Here is a 20328-nt window from a genome sequence, read left to right as displayed (position 1 = left end):
TTAGAACTAGAGGTAGTTTGAAGAATGAACACCTGCTGGTATATATTCTTAGCCAAAGATTAGGAAGGTTTTTCATACCAATCTGCAGTCAGCACTTAAAATAACAGTCCAAAAAACTTTAAGGTATTTGTTATTTCCTTGCTAATCTCAACCCACCCCTGATTTAAAAATATATACAAATATATACAAAGCATGTATGTAAATGTGTGTGGTGTGTAGTCTTGAATTTTAAAACTAGTTGTTAGAGAAGTGTGTGTAGTCAATCACTTCCAACTCTGTCCACAAAAAAAGTTCAGATTGACCAAAAGAAACACAAAGCATGGAAACGAAACAAAAATGAAATTATCACTAAATTACTAAATTTTATCTAGGTTAGATTTTCCAGCTTGAAAATAATGAACTGGGCAGCCCCGGTGGCTCGGCGGTTTAGCACCGCCTTCAGCCCAGGGCGTGATCCTGGAGACCCAGGATCAAGTCCCACATCAGGCTCCCTGCATGGAGCCTGCTTCTTCCTCTGCCTGCGTCTGTGCCCCTCTCTCTCTCTCTCTCTCTCTCTCTCTCTCTCTCTCTTTCTCTGTCTTTCTCTCTCTCACTCGCTGTATCTCTCATGAATAAATAAAAATAAAATCTTAAAAAAAAATAATGAACTTCTTTTCAAACAGTTTAAAGAAGATATCATAAACTCAAAAGCCAACAAGGTCCAGACCAGGAACATAGATGAGTAAAGGAAGCCTCATGTAAAGATAAAAATAAAATGAGCACCTCGAAGAACTGAACAGTGTACTGCCCTCTGGAAAGAGTTAAGTTCAAACTATGTAAAAACCCTAGTGGCAGCCTCAAAACATCATACCACAAAACCTAAACCTAGTAACACAGAAGATAAGTTCATGCAGCCTAAAACTTCCTCAGAAAGTTGTTTAATTGACCTTTACTATGATGAAATAAAGTTTAAAACACATGGAATAGCTGAAATCTAAGGTTCAGGGATTTATTAGCAGGTTACTAAGAAACCACTAAAAATATATAATTTATACCATGCAGGAGTAAATATGTTCATACTTTTTTATCTGAGTAATTTATTAAAACTTAACATTTATTACCAATCTCCCTCAAACGACACATACAACCCCTGGAGAAGAAACTTTCTGCTAGAGCCCCAACTCCAAACAGCATCTAGCTTATGATAAGTACTCAATAACATATGTCAATAATTACAATAATAATTATATTATTATAATTAATAATTATAAACAATAACATATGTAAATTAATTTAATGAAAGTCAAAATAATGCTTACTATAAAAACAATTGGTGGCCTACCACTAGTCATTCTGAAATTAAAGCTTAAAGTATATTTTATTTCACACAGGCTGAAGCAAATCAAGGAAGCTCTCCTATTTCTTTTGAATTTCTTTGTTACTTGTTTATAAAAGGAAAATATATTCAGAAATTATATCAGGTATTATTTTTTTTAAATAACTTTTCTTTTTTTATTTTAAAGATTTTGTTTATTCTGTATCTCTCAATATAGAGAGAGAGAGACAGAGACATAGGTAGAGGGAGAAGCAGGCTCCATGTAGGGAGCCTGATGTGGGACTTGATCCCGGTACTCCAGGATCATGGCCTGAGCTGAAGGCAGACACACCCAACCACTGAGCCACCCAGGCATCCCTATATTATTAATTTACAATTGGTGTACTGCAAAGACCTCTCATAACCTTGTATCAGTGGTTCTTAAAGTGTGAGGATACCCAGAACAGCATCAGTATCCCTTGGAAACTTGTTGTAAATGCCAAAAGCCAGGCCCTAACCCAAAACTACTAAATCAGAAACTTGGGGAGGAATGGGGAGTGACTCACAATACAGAAATCTGTTTACCAAGCCCTCCAGGTGATTCTTACACCTGCTCAAGTTTGAGAGCCACTGGACAGTCAGGGTCACAGGTGTGTTCTGTTCTCAATTGCCAGCACATGGTTAGTCTGTTCTGAACAACTTGGGAGTCAAATAAAGGTGTAAATGTACCAAAAATTTTAGGGATGCCTGGGTGGCTCAACGGTTGTCTGCCTTCAGTTCAGGGCATGATCCCAGGATCCAGATCTTATCCCTTATCGGGCTTCTTGCATGGAGCCTGCTTCTCCCTCTGCCTATGTCTCGGCCTCTCTGTCTCTCATGAATAAATAAATAAAATCTTTAAAAAAAAAGAAAAATGTAAAAGAACAGCTAGGAACTGTTTTCATATCAGATTCCTTAATGTTCTACTCTTCGACATCCCTTTTCTCCCCACCAAGAACACTGCCCTTATTCAGAACTGACTCCTAAAAAATACAGCAAAGGCAATTATGAATTATTAAGCCAAATTTAGGATGCCAAACTATGTCTCAAATGCAATGACTTTAGATTAACTGTAATCAATTACAACTAGGTAAGATGAAAGAATGAACCAGGACAAAAAGCTCTAGGTTTCTATTTAACTTTGCCTAGTATTATGTGATCTCAGGAAAAAAAAAAAAAAAATTATGACTTCTTGTTGCCGCAGTGTGTCCATCCATCTAACAATCTGGTAAGCTTATGTTGTCCAAAACATTACCACCTGGTACAATGATCTATTCTCTGCAGCACAAGGAGATGACTGAACTTTCAAGTAATGGACAGAGAAGCTGAAGGCCAAGAACAAAGCCTGGGCAATGAGAGGAAGCCTTTGGAATGAAGAAAAGGAATAGAGTAAAACAGGAGAATCAGAACAAGGTAGTATATTCCAATACATACACAGAAACTGGAAAAAAAAAATCCAATTATTTCTTTCTCTCCAAAGGAAATAACTCGATACTGACAAAAGAGATAGTAATACTTTGGTGTTTCTAAAAGAACTAGCAATTAAAAAAAAAAAGTAAACAGAACTAGTAATTAAAAAAAAAAAGTAAAAAAAAAAAACAAAACAGGAATTACCAAATACTTTAAATATCCTTTTCTTTATTAGAAGGAGAAAAAAAAAAAAACTCACCCTACTACTCAGGTATATTTCAATTTGCCAATAAAGGAAGGGGGCTAATGTTAAGTCCTAATGAAGCAACTGTTTCTAAAGCAGGCAAAAAACCTTTTCAAAGTTGCGGATTTCAGGTATTTGTTTAGGAAGTTTCTAAGTCTTAGAGTTTGTGGTTTAAGTCAATTAAATACTATGGACAATATAAAATGTCTACTGAGATCATTAAGAAATCATTCCAGGTTAAAATGAAGTTACATTCACATAAACAATTAGATAACACTAATCTTATTCTTATTTCATGTAAGTCCTCATTAACTCATTGTTTACGGGTTCTGTTCTTCCCACTCCATCCTATCCTATCCTCCCCAAACGGAATACATTTTAGTCTACAAAAGGCTTGTTAACATACTAACTATATGAAACGATATCATCTGCTTTGCCTTACTTCAAATAACATGTTTCTATCCTCAAAACACTATAGAAGTTGTATAGGAAATACATTTCATTATTGTTTTTACTGCTTAAAAATCCACACATTTCTCAGTTTCACAAAATGTAATGGTACAAACATCCTTCATCACTATCTCAGAAAACCAGCTACAGTGGCCTACAGCAAGACTGAAATCTACAGACCTGGGATCCCTGGGTGGCGCAGCGGTTTGGCACCTGCCTTTGGCCCAGGGCGTGATCCTGGAGACCCGGGATCGAATCCCATGTCGGGCTCCCAGTGCATGGAGCCTGCTTCTCCCTCTGCCTGTGTCTCTCCCTCTCTCTCTCTCTCTCTCTCTCTGTGACTATCATAAATTAAAAAAAAAAAAAATCTACAGACCTTCAGGAAAGTTACTACACAACATTATTCTACAATTACATCACACCTGAGACTGTGACAGACTTCCTAAAATGAACAGGTTATGACAGTGCATATGAAAACATCAAGGGCGGGCAGCCCTAGTGGCTCAGCGGTTTAGCGCCGCCTTCAGCCCAGGATGTGATCCTGGAGACCCGGATCGAGTCCCAGCATGGAGCCTGTTTCTCCCTCTGCTTGTGTCTCTGCCTCTCTCCCTCTCTCTGATGAATAAATAAATAAAATCTTTAAAAAAAAAAAAGAAAAGAAAACATCAAGGGCTATCATCTATTATAGTTCTAACCCTAAGTAATCCAAAATCTCCTAAATTCATATAGAAAGTATCTGCTCAACTGAATACATACTTGTGTAAATCATGCTAAGTGCAGGTCTACCATAGTTTTAAAAGTCTGTTGCTTTCTTACAAGATTTAAACAAGTCAATCTGTCGGTGGCGTTAAAACCAGGAAAATTTAACTCTGAAGTAGTAGCAATAGCACAAGGCAGTTTGTGCTGACGTGGAAACACCAGTAAGCAAGTTAATCTTGCCCTGCAGGATCCTGAGAAGTACAGGGCCTGAAGACAGGATACAATGAATGTGGGTTAGAGGCAGAGAATAGGGGGTAGGGAAGGGAGAGGTGAAGACTGGTTGCAAATCTGTAGACAAAACAGTGATAAGAGAAGGATTAATCTGTGCACAACTTAAAGATACAAATCTGGGATTCCCCTTCAGATACATTGGGGGGGGGGGGGGAGGCACATGCACAAGCATATGTGTATGAAGCACAGGGCTGGTGGGTTAAGTAAGAGCCAAAAGTCAACATGAAAAACACTCAACATCTAATTCTGTTCCTCTCGTAAATTGTAGAATATCATGGACCAAGAGAAATGTACTTAACTTCCTGTTCCACTTAAGCTAACCCAACCATTCTCCCAGAATGGAAGATCCTCCCCTAGAGAAAGTAAACAGTGCCAGAGAAGAGACATTCACATAATATGTGGCAGTTCCCCAACAAAACAGCAGCTCTGCATCTAACTAGCCAAAAGTGAAGGCCAATACTTATACTTGGTAAGGTCCCTTATAAACACAGAACTACCACAATTAGCCTTTTTCAGTTTTACATATGACTAGAAGGTATGGATCAAGATAATTAAGAAAAATTTTAAGACTTGAAAAAAAACCCTGTAATTACCATCCTTGGAGAGGCAGATAAAAATTAAAGACACTGCCATGAAAAAGAAGCAATCCAAATATTCTGAAAATAAAAATACAGCAGCTGTTAAAAAAAAAAAACAGAGTATCAAGAAATTCTTCTAAAACATTAAGAGAATATAGCGATAATTGATAGAAGTCAAAAACAGGGGGGGATCCCTGGGTGGCTCAGCGGTTTCGCGCCTGCCTTTGGCCCAGGGCGCAATCCTGGAGTCCCGGGATCAAGTCCCGCGTCGGGCTTCCGGCATGGAGCCAGTTTCTCCCTCTGCCTGTGTCTCTGCCTCTCTCTCTCTCTCTCTCTCTCATAAATAAATAAAAATAAATCTTAAAAAAAAAAAAAAAAGTCAAAAACAGGAAATTCAACATCTAACTATCAATAGTTCTAGAAAAAATGTAAAGGGAGAAAAATATTGACATATTTTATGAGAAAACAGCCCAGAAACCTTTTCAAAGGGAAAAAAGGTCACATACAAAAGAACCAAAATTAAAATGGCACCTGAATTCTCCAGTGTAATACTACAAGCTTAAAGTCAATGAAGCAACACTTGAAAAATTCTGAGGAAAAGTTATTTTCAGTTAATAATTCTATACTCAAACTGTCAAGAGGGAAGGCAGAATTTTCAGACACAGAAGATGTGAAACTTTATTATATACACACATTTTCTCAGGAAGCTACAAGAACATATGTTCTACACACACACACACACACACACACACACACCCCTACCTATACCCATCCCAGATCTGTATCCTTCCTTTCACCCCCAAATTTTGTAGAATCTAGTCCCCAAATATTTCCAAAATCTGAAACATGATCTCTTCCAATGCTTTATTTGTTCAAGTCATCATCTCTTATCTAGACTACAATTACAACCCCCTAACTCATCTCAAGGCCCCTATTCACTCTGCTTTCTAATCTAAATTAACACAGTAAAACAAATTTTGCCAAGTTAACTCTCTGAATATCCTTCAGTGGCTCCTATCCTACAAAAGAAAATCCTACTTTAAATATTTCATGTCCCTCACTATCTAGACACCATTCTATTTAGATTTAATTTGCACCACTCCGTTCCAAAAATGTCAACTCTGGGTTTTAGGCACAGAATGCCTCCTTTGCAAAGGAAGTCTCTTTTAGCCAATCTCGCCTCCTCAAAAAAAATTTTTTTTAAAGATTTGTTTATTTGAGAAAGAGAGAGAGAGAGTGTGTGTGTGTGAGAGAGAGAGAGAGAGAGAGAGAGAACAGGGAGGGGCAAAGGGAGAAAAAACCCTGCAGACTCCTCACGGAGCTGGATGCAGAGCCTGATCCTACCACCCAGAGATCGTAACAGGAGCTGAAACCAAGAGCCCAACGCCCAAACCACTGTGCCACCCAGAGGACCCTCTCCTGACAAACTTTGATTTTTTTAAAGATTCTTTTTCCTCTACCATGTATTTACGTAACTTTACTACAGTGCTTAATTGTAACACATAATTATCTGTCCTCTCCCACACTAAACTCTATCTCATCACTAGGGGTGAAAATATTACCCTGCTATACAGAAAATCCTAAATAAGCATTTGTTGAATAAAATGCCATTCAGATGGTCAGCACGAATGCGACTACAAATTATAGATCCATAACTCTATCTATAGAGATTAGCAGCCAAATGACTACACAAGTAGAAAGAAAAATGGAAGACCAGTTTGTCCTACTAAGACACACTATCAAACAGTAATGGTGTCTAACAGTTTACCATGTGATTACATATGGTCTACAGCTTACAGAGCTACAGTTTAAAGGGCAAGTAAGCATTCAATTCCTTTAGGGATTTGGGACTGAGCCTTTTATAAGCATTACAATGCCTTTCTCTTAAAGCTTCACCAATGTCACTTTGTGCAATACATGTCAAAAAAAATGGCAAGACAAGATTCCCAATGAGACCCTGAAATTCAGCCCATCAATCAATATCGTAGTGCCACTTATTGCAGCACAATTCCACTAAGCCGGAAGGCAAGAAGATACCAAATTAACCACCACAGATGCTATAAACAATGCATATTTTAAGACCTGACTGCATTAACTGACATACTGTAAAAGGATCAACCCATCTGGAAACTGGCAGATGTAAAGGGCAGGATTTATCAAAATCAGTTAAGACTTTCACTTAATTCAAAAGCCAACTTTAATACATCTTTTAATCATTATTTAAAAAAAAACAATAATTTCACTAAATTCAATTTAAAATACTGTGAAGCTTTTGTTCATCTGAGGAAGAGAAACTTTTGATGCACTGGGTTAATAATTTTCCTGAGCCCCTGGCACCCATGCAGGATCCCTCCACCCTCCTTGTCTCTATCCACTCCTTGCCTATCACCCTCATAACCCAGTCCCACATGCATCCCCAACACATCATCACAGGGAACTATTCTATTCTATTTAGTACATTTGCAATACGAGCAGATGTAACACATGTTACATCTGAGCAAAAGCTTTAAAAACCATCTAGTGCTTCTGTCCACATTCTTCTGTCTGCCTCTGCTAAGGACAGGACCCAAAAAAGAGCTGCTCTAGTGAATGTGGACATGTGAAAAGCCACAGCTAACTGTCAGCCACAAATAAAACATGAGCAAGAAAAAATCTGTGTTGTTCCATAAGCTCCTGAGATTGAGGCAGTGAGGGGTGTTATTATCATAAAAAGCTAACCAATGGAGAATGGAAAGCTGAACTAAATAATTACACTTCTCAAATCAGATTCCACCAGAGACACATTTGAGGGAAATTTGGAAGGCCAAAGTGAGGCAAAGGACGTATTATTGCTGCTGGTGATTCTGGCAAGTAAAGTTAGAGATATGAGAGTCTGTGACATCCAAATTCCAAGTTCTGGTATCTGGTGATCCGCTTCAGGGAGGAGAGAGGCAGCTATGACATAAAGATGGTTGTGGCGCAGCAGCGGTGGGAGCCTGCCCTCAGCTGAGATGCAGAGGTCCCACTGACTCCTACACCTCCAACCTTTTTAACAATTTTGAAAGGACCTGATTTCCAGTATTAAGTCTCTTCTTGCTTTGGATATCAAGAGTGATTTCTTGCACTGAACTATAATCGATGAACTACTGGAGTAGTGAAGGACACATTCTCAAAAGCCAGGAAGCTGGCTTTGGTTTTCCAATCTAGTTGGATTTAACGGCAATGATGACAGTGCCAACATCAGATAACATAATGCAATAGTACATGGCAGGCAGCAGCAAAGAGTTATTCAAATTGTCACCTGTACATACCCAGAATAAAGTTCTTCTTGAGGAAATAACATGGCAGACTATTCTGGCAGTTACGATGGAAATGAGAAAGACTGTGAAGTGGACTGATTCTGTTAACAGGTGAGAACTTTAAGAAAATGATTAGCTCAATGAACAAAGACCAAAAGAGCATTACCACAGAAAAATAAAGCCTTACACAAATCTCTTAAGTGAAAGGGTAATGACTGTGGAACAGCAGCATCTTGAGACCTGAAACGGGACCAGTTTGGTGGAATCTGATCAATCTGGGAACCCTGACCTCACAAAAGTCATTGTGCTTTCCCTAAGCCCCCCTCCTCCACAACATGAGACTAATCTTTACCCAACTAAGACTGTCATGACAGTACCTGAAACCGACAAGGGAATGCAGATCCTCTTCATGCCTTCCATGCAAGCAGCCCACTGCCCCTAAGCATCCAATTAAGTCAGATTCCCCAGCAGAACAAGTACCAAATTTAAACCAACAGGAGTCAGCTTACATTCCAAAAAAACTAGACTTCGGAAAACTTCAAGACGGCCGAAGACTTAAAAAATTAAAAGAAAAAAAAAAAAAAAGACTTCCAAAGACTTTAATACCTTATGTTGACAGCAACTTAGAGAACTGCATGTGGGATCAGATTCTAGATTTACCAAGTAAGAAAGAAAACAACTTCAGATAAGATTTAAGTTATCAAAAGGAATACACTTACCAAAGATTATTTATTGTACTACCTCAAGCAACTAGATATGATTATAACAGTTTGCTCAGTTAACTGACTTGAAATCTGGGCTCAATGACAGCTTACATTAAAAACAGCTGGAACTCCTGCTGAATAAAAGCAGGATTAACAGAGCAAATTAGATACCTAGGAAGACAGAGCAATGGAAACTATCTGAACTGAGGCATGAGGCCAGGGACTGAAAAAGGTAATGAACAGAACCTTAGTGACTTTGGGTACAGTAACAACTAGTCTAACATATGTGTAAGGGGTGAATGATTTAAAACAAAATTTTTTTAATTATATATAATTATAATTAATATGTAATTAATTATATGTATAATTTATGTTCCAAATTTGACAAACTCTAAAACCTTACAAATCCAAGCAGCTCAGTGAACAATAAAAAGAATAAACGTCAAGAAAACCCTAACCCAAGGAACCTAACAATTAAGTTGCTGAAAACTTAAGCCATAAATGAAAATCCTAAGAGCAGCCAGAAAAAAAGGACAAGTTGGAGAGAGGAACAAAGATAAGACTACACAGGCATTTCTTAGAGAAACAAGGCAGGCCAGAAGACAATGGAAAAACATCTTGAAAGTGTTGAAAAACAAAAACAAAAACAAAGATTGTCCATCTAGAATTCTATATCCAGCAAAAATATCCTTAGTAAATGAAAGTAAAATAGTTTTGCAAAGAAAAGCTGAACAAATTCAAGGCCAAAAGAACTGTGCTATAAGATATATTAATATAAGCTCTCAAAGTAGAAGAAAAGCGGCGGAAACTTGTGTCAAAACAAAGGAATAAAAAGAGTGACAGAGACAGTAACTATCTGACTAAACAAAAAAGAATTATTTTCCAGTTTTTTATTATTTAAGACATATTTCATATATGATGATACCATTTATCTGAGATGTCCAGAACGGGTGTATCCATAGACAGAAAGTTGTGGATGCCAGAGGCTTGGGGAGGGAGGAAAAGAGAAGTAACTGCTAAACAGGTACCAGACATTACTTGATGGCAATAAAAATGTTTTGGAACCAGGGACGCCTGGATGGCTCAGTGGCTGAGCATCTGCCTTTGGCTCAGGGCATGATCCCAGGGTCCTGGGATTGAGTCCCACAGCAGGCTCCCTGCAGGTAGCCTGCTTTTCCCTCTGCCTGTCTCTCTGTGTCTCTCATGAATAAATAAATATTTTTTTAAAATTGTTTTGGAACCAGATAAAGGGATGACTGCAAAACAGTGTAAATGTACTAGATGCCACTGAATGGGTCATTTTAAAAAGCTTCATTCATTTTACGCTACATGAATTTCACCTCAATTTTTTTAAAAGATAAATGGATGTTTTAAGCAAAGTTAATAACTGTATATTTGATGCGTGTTTTATGTAGATGATCATGGCAATGGCAATACAGAATAAAGGATGGGAGGAAGAAATGAAGTATATTGATATAATATTGTTACATTATATGTGAAGTGGTCTGATATTTGAAAGTATATGTTTATTTTTCATATTATAAATACTAAAATAAGCACTAAAAAAAGGCAAAGAAAAGCATGATAATAAGCCAAACTGAACATAAACATTAATCATAAAAAATAAGCAAAAAGACAGGAAAAGAAAATATGAAAAACAAAAGAACAGAGGGAACAAAGAAATCAAAAGATGGTGGCTTTAAACACTACCATGTTAATTACATTACATATAAATGGTCTAAATGCTCCAATTAAAAGGCAGAGGCTGGGGCACCTGGTGGTTTAGCTGATTAAGCATCTAACTCTTGATTTTACCTCAGGTCATGATCTAAGAGTCCTGGGATTGAACACCACATCAGGCTCCATACTCGGTGGGAAGCCCGCTTGAGATTTTCTCTCTCCCTCTGCCTCTGTCCCTCTCCTGACTTGCACTTTCTCTCAAAACACAGAAGACCTTTTTTTTTAAAGAAGGCAGAGAGGTTGTCATACTAGATTTAAAAAAGCAAAACAAAACCATATGCTGTATACAAGAAATGCACTTTAAATACACAGGTTAAAATAAAATAGGAAAAGACATATTGTGTAAATGATCCTAAAAAATAAAATAATTGGCACGGCAATCAAAAAAAAAAAAAAAAAAGCAGGCTTCACAGTAAGGAATATTACAAAAGATAAAGACAGATATTTTTTTTTAATTTTTATTTATTTATGATAGTCACAGAGAGAGAGAGAGAGAGAGAGAGAGAGAGGCAGAGACACAGGCAGAAGGAGAAGCAGGCTCCATGCACCAGGAGCCTGACGTGGGATTCGATCCCGGGTCTCCAGGATCGCGCCCTGGGCCAAAGGCAGGCGCTAAACCGCTGCGCCACCCAGGGATCCCAAAGACAGATATTCTATAATGATCAAACAACCACTCGATTAAGAAGACTCAACAATACTAAATATGATACACCAAAGAACAGATTAATGGAATTTAAACCCATACATATATGGTCAGTTATTTTTCAACAAAGTAACTCAGAGAGGAAAGGATAATCTTTTTAATAAATGGTGCTGAGGGATCCCTGGGTGGCGCAGCGGTTTGGCGCCTGCCTTTGGCCCAGGGTGCGATCCTGGAGACCCGGGATTGAATCCCACGTCGGGCTCCCGGTGCATGGAGCCTGCTTCTCCCTCTGCCTATGTCTCTGCCTCTCTCTCTCTCTCTCTCTCTCTCTGTGTGTGTGACTATCATAAATAAATAAAAATTTTAAAAATAAATAAATAAATAAATGGTGCTGAAACTGGATATCCATACCAAAAAAAGAAAAAAGGAACTTCAATCCTTATCTCATACGACATACCAGGTAACAACTCATAACTTAGATCACAGATCTAAACATAAAAGCTAAAATCATAAAACATCTAAAATAAAATACAGGAAAAAAATCTCCCTGTGAGGTAAGCAAGTATTTCTTAGGATAAAAAAAAGTACAACCATAGAAGAAAAATTGATGTCGGACTTCATCAAAACTTAAAACTTCTGTTCTTCACAGACTGTTGTCAAGAATAAAAAGACAAGGGATGCCTGGGTGGCTCAGCAGTTGTGCATCTGCCTTTGGCTCAGGTCATGATCCTGGGGTCCTGGGATCAAGTCCCGAATCAGGTTCCCCACAGGGAGCCTGCTTCTCCCTCTGCCTGTATCTCTGCCTCACTCTGTCTCTCTCATGTATAAATTAACAAAAATTTTTAAAACAGAAAAGCCAGAGATAACATTCTCAATACATATTACCTCACAAAAATATATATCCAAAATTAATGATGAATTATTGCAATAAAACAACCCAAGAAAAACTTAAAGAGATTCCCAAACAAAATTACATTTAAGGGCAATAAGCACATGAAAAAGCCAATGGCATGTATAAAAGAGAAATGCAAAACAAAACCACAATGAGATATTACTATTCTCCCTCTAAAAAGACTAAAATTAAAATACACAATGCTTACAATACCAAGGATGTGAAATGTACCCAATATAAATAAGTATGTGGAGCAACTGGAACTTTTACACATTCCTTATTTTTTTTAAGTTTTTTTTTTTATTTGACAGAGAGAGAAAGAGCAAGTAAGCAGCTTCTCATAAAGTTAAATACACAGCTAATACCAAGCAATTCGACTTACAGGTATTTGTATGAAAACATAGGTCTATACCAAACCTACATGATGGTTCATAACAGCTTTATTCATAATGACCCAAATTGGAGAAATACAAATGATCACCAGCATATGAACAGATCAACGATTTGTGTTATACCCCTGCCAAAACAGAACTTAGTCCTAAAAAGTAACATGCAAGAATGTTTATGAATCTCAAAAACAGGGTGAAGGAAACTAGCCAAGCATAAAATAATATAGATTGTAAGATACCATTTATAAGAAAACTCAGTAACAGAAAGCAGAAGGGTAGGGGCAGGAGTACTGAAAGTAAAGAGCATAAAAAGGATTTTAGTGATGAAAATGATCTATTGATTGTTTTAGTGGTTACCGTTGGAGAGATAGTCTTCCTTGGGCTTCTTGCACTCCTGTATGTTTTCCTGAGTGTGCTAAGATTGCAAAGCCCAGACCAACTGCTCTTGAACTTGAGTCATTCTATAGCTGGTAACCTTGAAAGATGAGGTAATGTCTTCCCCTGAACAAAGAGCAAGATCGCTTACTGCTTTCTATAAAAGCAGTGGATTCCCCAAGTTCAATATTCTTCAGCTGCAACACAAACCCAATGAGGGAGCATCCACCTTGGCCATACTGTATTGCCTCTGGGAGATTTGGGGGCAGGGGAACCTATGCAAATATGCATTTTCACACTATTTGCTAGCCATGAATAACATATTTCTTTCTCTGGTTCAGAAGTCTCCTGGCAAAAAAAAAAAAAAAAAAAAAAAAAGGTCTCCTGGCTTATTCCAGCATTCAGTAGTAACAGTAACAGGCTAGCTTTTAGCTTGCTTATATCCTAGATAAAATTTTATGCCTCAAATGAGTACAATTTATTGGATGTAAATGGACAAAGGAGAAAAGGTGTATAAGAAAGGAGGAAATGGACAAAGGAAAAAGAGGAGGAAGTGAAGGAGAATGAGGAAGAGGAAAGAAGGGGTTGGAACATCAGATATTCCTCAGTATGTAGAATGAATCAATCCAGACTTACAAAGACAATAATGTGTATTTTTATCATATTCAACACACGTACACACACACACACACACACACACTTAAATGTCCTCCAAGAAGACCCTTCATCAAGGAATTAATAAATATACTGGTGAAGGATGTAGTGAAAACTGCTGTGGTGGCTATCCTTTGTAGTTCTAGGTTATAGATGGGCAATAGTGCCATTAAAAGGGCTCCCTGATTTCAACAGGATAGTGGGATTCCCAGAGTGACAAAGAATAAGTAGAAGCACTTAATCCTGAGATTTACAAAGTAGGCATGGTTATAATATGCAAGAGGACCAAAACTGTAATTAGAATGGTTTGGATCGCTGGCAGTACCTAACCATGGTGATCTAAAGAAAAACACATGGGCAATATTCTTGATGGGAAGGTACCACCTGATGAGAAGAAAAAAAAGAAAAGAAAACCAAAAAACTCGGGATGCCCAGGTAGCTCTGTGGTTGAGCATCTGCCTTTGGCTCTGGGCATAATCCCAGGGTCCTGGGATGGAGTCCCACATCAGGCTCCCCGCAGGTAGCCTGCTTCTCCCTCTGCCTATGTCTCTGCCTCTCTCTCTGTGTCTCATGAATAAATAAATAAAATCTTAAAAAAAAAAAAAAAAACCCTAGCTATATCAAACTGAGGCCTGACTTAAGTGGCTACAATGTAAGAATTATAGCATGCCACCTAATATACAGGCTGAGTTTGTTCAAAGACACAGAGCCCTTGGAGAAAAGGAGACAATGGGTTCCACTAAGGAAGGACCCTACAAAATTTGCATAAAGGAGCATACTTGAAGTCTTCCTCCTAGAGGAATGGAGGTTCCAATAGAATATGGAAGTTTTCATCAAGGAGACAGTGCATGTGGGAAACAAAATCACTTGGGCTTTTTAGGGGTTACTCAACACTGGCTCTAAGCCCAAACTAACTCTTAGGGACCAGATCGTCACTGTGGTAAACCAGTCAGATCAGAAGCTGTGATGTCATATCGAGAAAGACTGTTCTGGCTTCAATCCATCTTACAGTAGGCCCAGCGAATCCATGGACCCACCCTATAATTTCCCCAGTCCTTGAACACACAGTTAAAGGCTCCCTAAACTATGGAGTAAGGGTTATCATCAGTGTCAGAAGGGCCAAGTAAAATCCCCTAGCTGCGCCCCTTCCTAACAAAATAATAAACCCAAAGCCAAAGTACATCTCTGAAACTGGAGAGGACAATATCAACTTCAAAGGCTTAAAAAGATGGTGGGATGGGGATTGTCTGAACCTTGTTTCACTAACCTACTGAGCCAGTGCAGAGGACATGGATCTTAGAGAACGACTGTGGATTATAGTAAACCAAATGAAGTGGTGACTACAATCATAGTCGTTCCAGATACGGTCTCTACTAGGACAAATAAACACAATCCCTGGCACCTAGTTTGCATCCATCAAGCTAAAAAATGCTTTCTTTTTACCTATTCCAAAAACAGACCACCAGAAGCTGTTTTCATCTTACAATCCAGAAATTCACTTTGACTGTCATAGCTCAGGGCTTCATCAACACTCCAGCTTTCATTATTTGGTCCACAGAGACTGTGGGAATCTCGACACCTCATAGGGCCACTACATTGTTAGTTCAGCCAGCAAATCCTGTATCCCCACCCACACTTGGTGCCATCCAGCTCTCTACTCTTTGCCAACCTAACAGGTAGGAAGGCACTATTACTCGTTTAATTTGCAGGTCTCTGATTACTTAATAATTCCAAACATCTTTCTATGCATGTTAACATTTGCTATTCTGTAACCTACTTATTAATACCCTTTGCCTATTTTCCTACAGACGTTGCTGCCCTCTTTTTACTGATGTGTACTTCCCTGTCTGGTCTACATATTAACTCCTTATCGAGTTTGGGCACTGCAAATACCTTCTCTCATTCTTTCTTGTCTTTCACTGAGTGAAAAATCTTTAATTTGTATATAATCAGTCATTATTTATTTTACCTTTATAAATTTTTGAAGTTTTAAGAGTCGTCCTAAGAAGTCCTCCAAAGAGCCTCTTCAACAATGTCTCCCATTAATTTTATAATTTCTCTCACGTTTAAAATTTATCCATAACCAATCCTGTCTGTAGTGTAAGATTTTTTCCCTCCATATAGTGAGCCACTCTTCCTAACATGACTCCTTTCTCCAATGATTTATGCTACCCTTATCTTAAGTTCCTGAACACATATGGGTAAAGCTCTGCTAATTTGTTCTCCAAGACTATTTTTTCTTTTTTTTTTTTTTTTTAAATTATTTTATTTTATTTATTTATGATAGGCACACAGTGAGAGAGAGAGGCAGAGACATAGGCAGAGGGAGAAGCAGGCTCCATGCACTGGGAGCCCGACGTGGGATTCGATCCCGGGTCTCCAGGATCACGCCCTGGGCCAAAGGCAGGCGCTAAACCACTGCGCCACCCAGGGATCCCCAAGACTATTTTTTCTGTTCATACGCTTGCACTACAGTTTTTATTACCACAGCCTTCAAACAGTATCTTAATTTCTGATAAGGCAAGCCCCACCAAAACAAATCTTTAGGATTGCTTTAGCTCTTCACAAACTTTATTCCATCTGCCATACGGATTTCAGATTTAGGTTACAAACCAGTTTAGACACACCGACTGAAATTCTGATGGCAGTGTTAATCGAACTTTACAGATTAAAATGAAGAAAACTGACCCTCATAATAATAAACAAACATATCCCAAAACATGGGAAGTTTTTCCTTATTTAGATCCTCTTCTAGTTCCTTATCAAAGCTGTTAAAATTTTCTTCTTAAAGTTCTTACGTACTCTTGTGTTAATTCCTAGACACTTTATAATTTTGATGCTTTTACTGTATACAATATTTACTTCTGACTACCTTTACTAGTTGGTTATTGCTAGTGCAGTGAATGCTACAAATTTTTGTAGTTTGCCTTTCAATCCAGTAACCCTGCTAAACTCTTACTAGTTCTAATAGTTTCTCTGAATTCTAATGGTCCTTCTAGTTAAGTATTAAAATTCACAAATAGGGGATCCCTGGGTGGCTCAGCGGTTTGGCGCCTGCCATTGGCGGAGGGCATGATCCTGGAGTCCTGGGATCAAGTCCCACGTCGGGCTGCTGGCATGAAGCCTGCTTCTCCCTCCTCCTGTGTCTCTGCCTCTCTCCCTCCCTCCCTCCCTCTCTCTCTGTGTCTACCATGAATAAATAAATAAATAAATCTTTGAAAAAATAAAATAAAATTCACAAATAATGAGTTTTTATGCTTCCCTTCCTATCCTTTTATTATTTTTCCCCTTTGTAGTAGTAGCTAGGCGTTTTCTTACCATGTTAAACAATAATAGTGAGAGAGGACATCCTTGTTACTGATCTCAAAATGAATGTTATCTATATAATTTCTCCATTAAGTATTATTATTTGCTATAGATTTTTGGTAATGACCTTGATCTATTTATCTCATATTCCAAGCTTGCTAAGAGTTTTTATCACATACAGTTGTTGGATCTTATCTAATGTTTTTATGATATCCATGATTTTTCTCAAGTTTATTAATGAGATACAATAACAGTAAAGAGATACTCATATCTAAAAAAAAAAAAAAAAAAAAAAGGAGATACTCATATCTACATTCTTAAAACTCCACGGATCATGATTCCTTTAACATACTGTTAAACGTGACATATGGTTTTCATATCTATGCTAATAACCGAAGCAGATCTATAATTTTCTCATATTGTCCTTACCTAGTTTTAAAATCAAGATTTCGCTAACCTTGTAAACTGAGCTAGGCATCTTTTTATTTCCCTATTTCCTAGAAGGACTTGTAAAAAGGAATTGTTACTTAACATTCAATGCAACTCGCTGACCTCTGTCCAGTTTTCGAAAGGGGAGGTCTTTACCATTTCAGTTTGCTAAATATTTATTAGTTCAAGCTATCCACTCCTTCTGATACCAACTTTCAGTTTGTATTTTTCTAAGAATTTACACTTTTCATCTAGGCTCTCACATTTATTAACCTATAGGAGTTCATTAAGTTTTTCTGAAAAATTCTCATGCTCGTAGTTATTCCCCATTTTTTATATTTGCGTCTTCTTTTCTTGATCCATCTTATCAGAAGTCTATCTAGCTTATTAATCTCCAAAGAACAATCCTTTGGTTTAGCAAATCTTTCTTTTGTTCCTAATTTCATTGGTTTCTGCTCTCAACTTGATGGTGTTTTCTGAACTCTTTAACTGAACCCTTTAAGCACTAAAACAAGCTTCCGTCAGCATTTAGATAAGTCACCAGGCCACTTAAGGCCTGGTTTCACTTATATAGACTTCAATACACAAGCTATGTATTATTCTCACAAATGCATAATACAAAAAAAAAAAAAAAAGCCTATCCGAATCTTACCAACCATACGTCCACACAAATGTCTTTGACCAAAGCTTTATCCTGAAGGCAAATAAATTAGGTTATGTGCTGTTCCCACCAAAAAAAACTAAAAGTGTAAAGCTGTAATTGTATATCTGAATCAAGGCAGATATTTTCTCTGCACAGCTAATTGGACAATTACTGGTACTGCTTGATAAAATTAGTAACTAGAAATGAAATCTCCAGTTGCTTTACCAGATGCCATTCAAAACCTGCAGTTATTAATAGGAGAGTAAAAATCTGGCTGCCATGGTCACTCTTCACCACTACCAGCACCTCCAGAAAACCCACTCAAAGCAAAAAAAGAAAAGAAAAAAAAAAAGGCACTTTTTCCCCCTAGCTATAGAAGCCTACCTCTCAGGGGCAGTTTCGGATTACAAAACAAGATTTTGGTCTTCAATCTTCCTGCTGGCAACTGAACAGCTAAGACAGCTCACTAACATAAAGTTCAACCCTCAACATGATCCTGGACTTGGGACACACGCTAAAAATGGCTTTTTCTTAGGAGTGTAGGCTTTCAAGACTGATTTTATACGTTATTGGCTTCAAAACGGATGTCGCTCCCAACCACACTGGTGTGTCCCCCCCACCCCCAAGAAGCACCTCCTACATTTTTTCCCCTATCAGGACACAGAAGGGGCACACCGAAGGAGGAAAAAGAACGAGGTGTAGACATTGCTCAGGTCTCCGATTCCTGAGTTGTTTAACGCAGACTGGCTAAAAGCACAAGAATACAATTGCCAGATTTCTCTCCGGCTACCACACAAAAAAAAAAAAAAAAAAAAAAAGGACTCTTGCTAACGAAGCTCAGAGGGCCTGGTTTTCCCCCTTACGTTCAGGGCGAAACTTTCAAGGGGGAACGGAGAAGAAAAGAGCTCCTTAATGTTCGCGAGCTAGCCAGCTGTGCTAAGGCTCGCATTTGCGGGAGAGCTTGGGGCTGCGTGCGCACCAGGCCGCCTCTCTAGGCCAGGTAACACAAGGAGCCAGGGCCGCTCCGGCGCTGGTCGCAGACACCCGGGGGGGGGGGGGGGGGGGGGGGGGCGGGGAGGGGAGGGGAGGGGAGGGGAGCCCCAGGCCTGAAACAAAGGAAGCAGGAGGGCTGGCCGACAAGGGTGGATTCGGCGTCCGGGCGGGGAGGAGAAAAGCCAAGGCTGCTGGGGAGAGGCTGGACTCACAGAACTTGGAGGTGGAGGTGTTGATGTTGATGGTGGAGCTGGGGGTGGGGGCGGGGGCCGCCTTGGCCACGGCGGCGGCCGTGTCGCAGCTCTTCAACATCATGATCACCCCGTTGGCCTCGGGCGGGGGCGGCGGCCCCATCGAGAGCCCCTCCTTGGGGCCTTTCCTGTCCACCGAGGCCGCGGGCACCGCCAGCAGCGGCCCCCCCGGCGGCTCTCGCGCGGGGGCCGAGATGGACGAGGGGGGCGGCGGGGGCGGCGGGGGCTGCCGGAAGCCGTCCACCGCGGCCTCCCAGTTGTTGTGGTTCTGGTCGTCCATCATCGCCACGTAGCTGCCCCACTCCTCCTCTTCCATGCTTTCCTCCATCCTGCAGGCCCCCAGCACCCGCCCGCCGCACAGGCACCTGCCGCCCGTCGCAACCCCGGGCCGGGGGGCACCGCGGCCTCCGCGAGCTCACATCGCCGGCGGCCGGCGCGGGCGCGGCGGGGCAGGCAGCGGCGCGCCGGGGCTCCCCGCGTCCGCCGGGCCGACTCTACAGAGACACGGCTGACGGCGGTGGGCGCTCCCGGGCTCTAGCCTGGGAGAGGCAGCCGTAAAGCGCAGCGCCCCTCACGACATTTTACAGCAACGTCCAACAGGCAGTTGGAAAGGGCAGCTGGGGGCGCGGCCAGGAGGGCACGTGGTGCGAGGACCGAGCCAGGAGAAAGCAGAAAAGGGGCAGGAGCTTGTGAGTCACCCCCACGCAAAAGGGCAGAGGTTTGGCCCGCCTCGGCTGGCCCCGCGCTGAGAGGGGAGGGGCCCCGGGTCCGGAGGCGCCGACGTCGATCCCCCGCCCAGGCCGGACCCACGTGACAAGAGAGTTTGCGCACGCGCGTCCTCTGCCCGGTTGCCAGGACGACCGGAGTCTGGTCGGCAGCTGAAGATGCGCCCCGAACCCGCTGGCGTTCGCGGCGGCGCCGGCCCCCGTCTCGGTGGGGTTTTTCTTACCGCCCGCCGGGTTTACCGGGTCTTCGCACACCACATGCGCGAAGGGTCTCGCCGGCCGGGCCTTTGGTTGGCGACGG

The 20328-nt window shown here is 40.3% G+C and overlaps 1 protein-coding gene and 1 long non-coding RNA gene across 8 annotated transcripts in view; one reads left to right on the top strand and one right to left on the bottom strand.

Annotated features, from left to right (window-relative positions):
• CACUL1 (CDK2 associated cullin domain 1) overlaps positions 1-20328 on the bottom strand; it is an 81395-nt gene that overhangs the window by 52680 nt on the left and 8387 nt on the right. The window contains exon 1 of one of the 4 annotated variants that reach the window (XM_072805144.1): positions 19264-20068. The exons of 1 other annotated variant lie outside the window; for it this stretch is intronic. In XM_072805144.1, the coding sequence (XP_072661245.1) occupies positions 19264-19630 (367 nt within the window). In that variant the 5' untranslated portion in view covers positions 19631-20068. Of the gene's footprint in view, positions 1-19263; positions 20069-20328 lie in introns of those variants that run through there. 2 more of the 4 variants (XM_072805143.1, XM_072805145.1) reach the window with 2 other exon arrangements.
• Positions 19549-20328, top strand: part of LOC140620792 (uncharacterized) — a 27770-nt gene continuing 26990 nt past the window's right edge. For 2 of the 4 annotated variants that reach the window (XR_012020489.1, XR_012020486.1), the window contains exon 1: positions 19550-19991. This is a non-coding gene — a long non-coding RNA (uncharacterized lncRNA). Of the gene's footprint in view, positions 19992-20328 lie in introns of all 4 variants that reach the window. The other 2 variants (XR_012020490.1, XR_012020487.1) reach the window with 2 other exon arrangements.

Source organism: Canis lupus, chromosome 29, assembly GCF_048164855.1.
Source record: "Canis lupus baileyi chromosome 29, mCanLup2.hap1, whole genome shotgun sequence".
Lineage (NCBI taxonomy): Eukaryota > Metazoa > Chordata > Mammalia > Carnivora > Canidae > Canis > Canis lupus.
The sequence above is the reverse complement of the archived record's forward strand: the minus strand, read 5'-3'. Positions and strand labels throughout refer to the sequence as shown.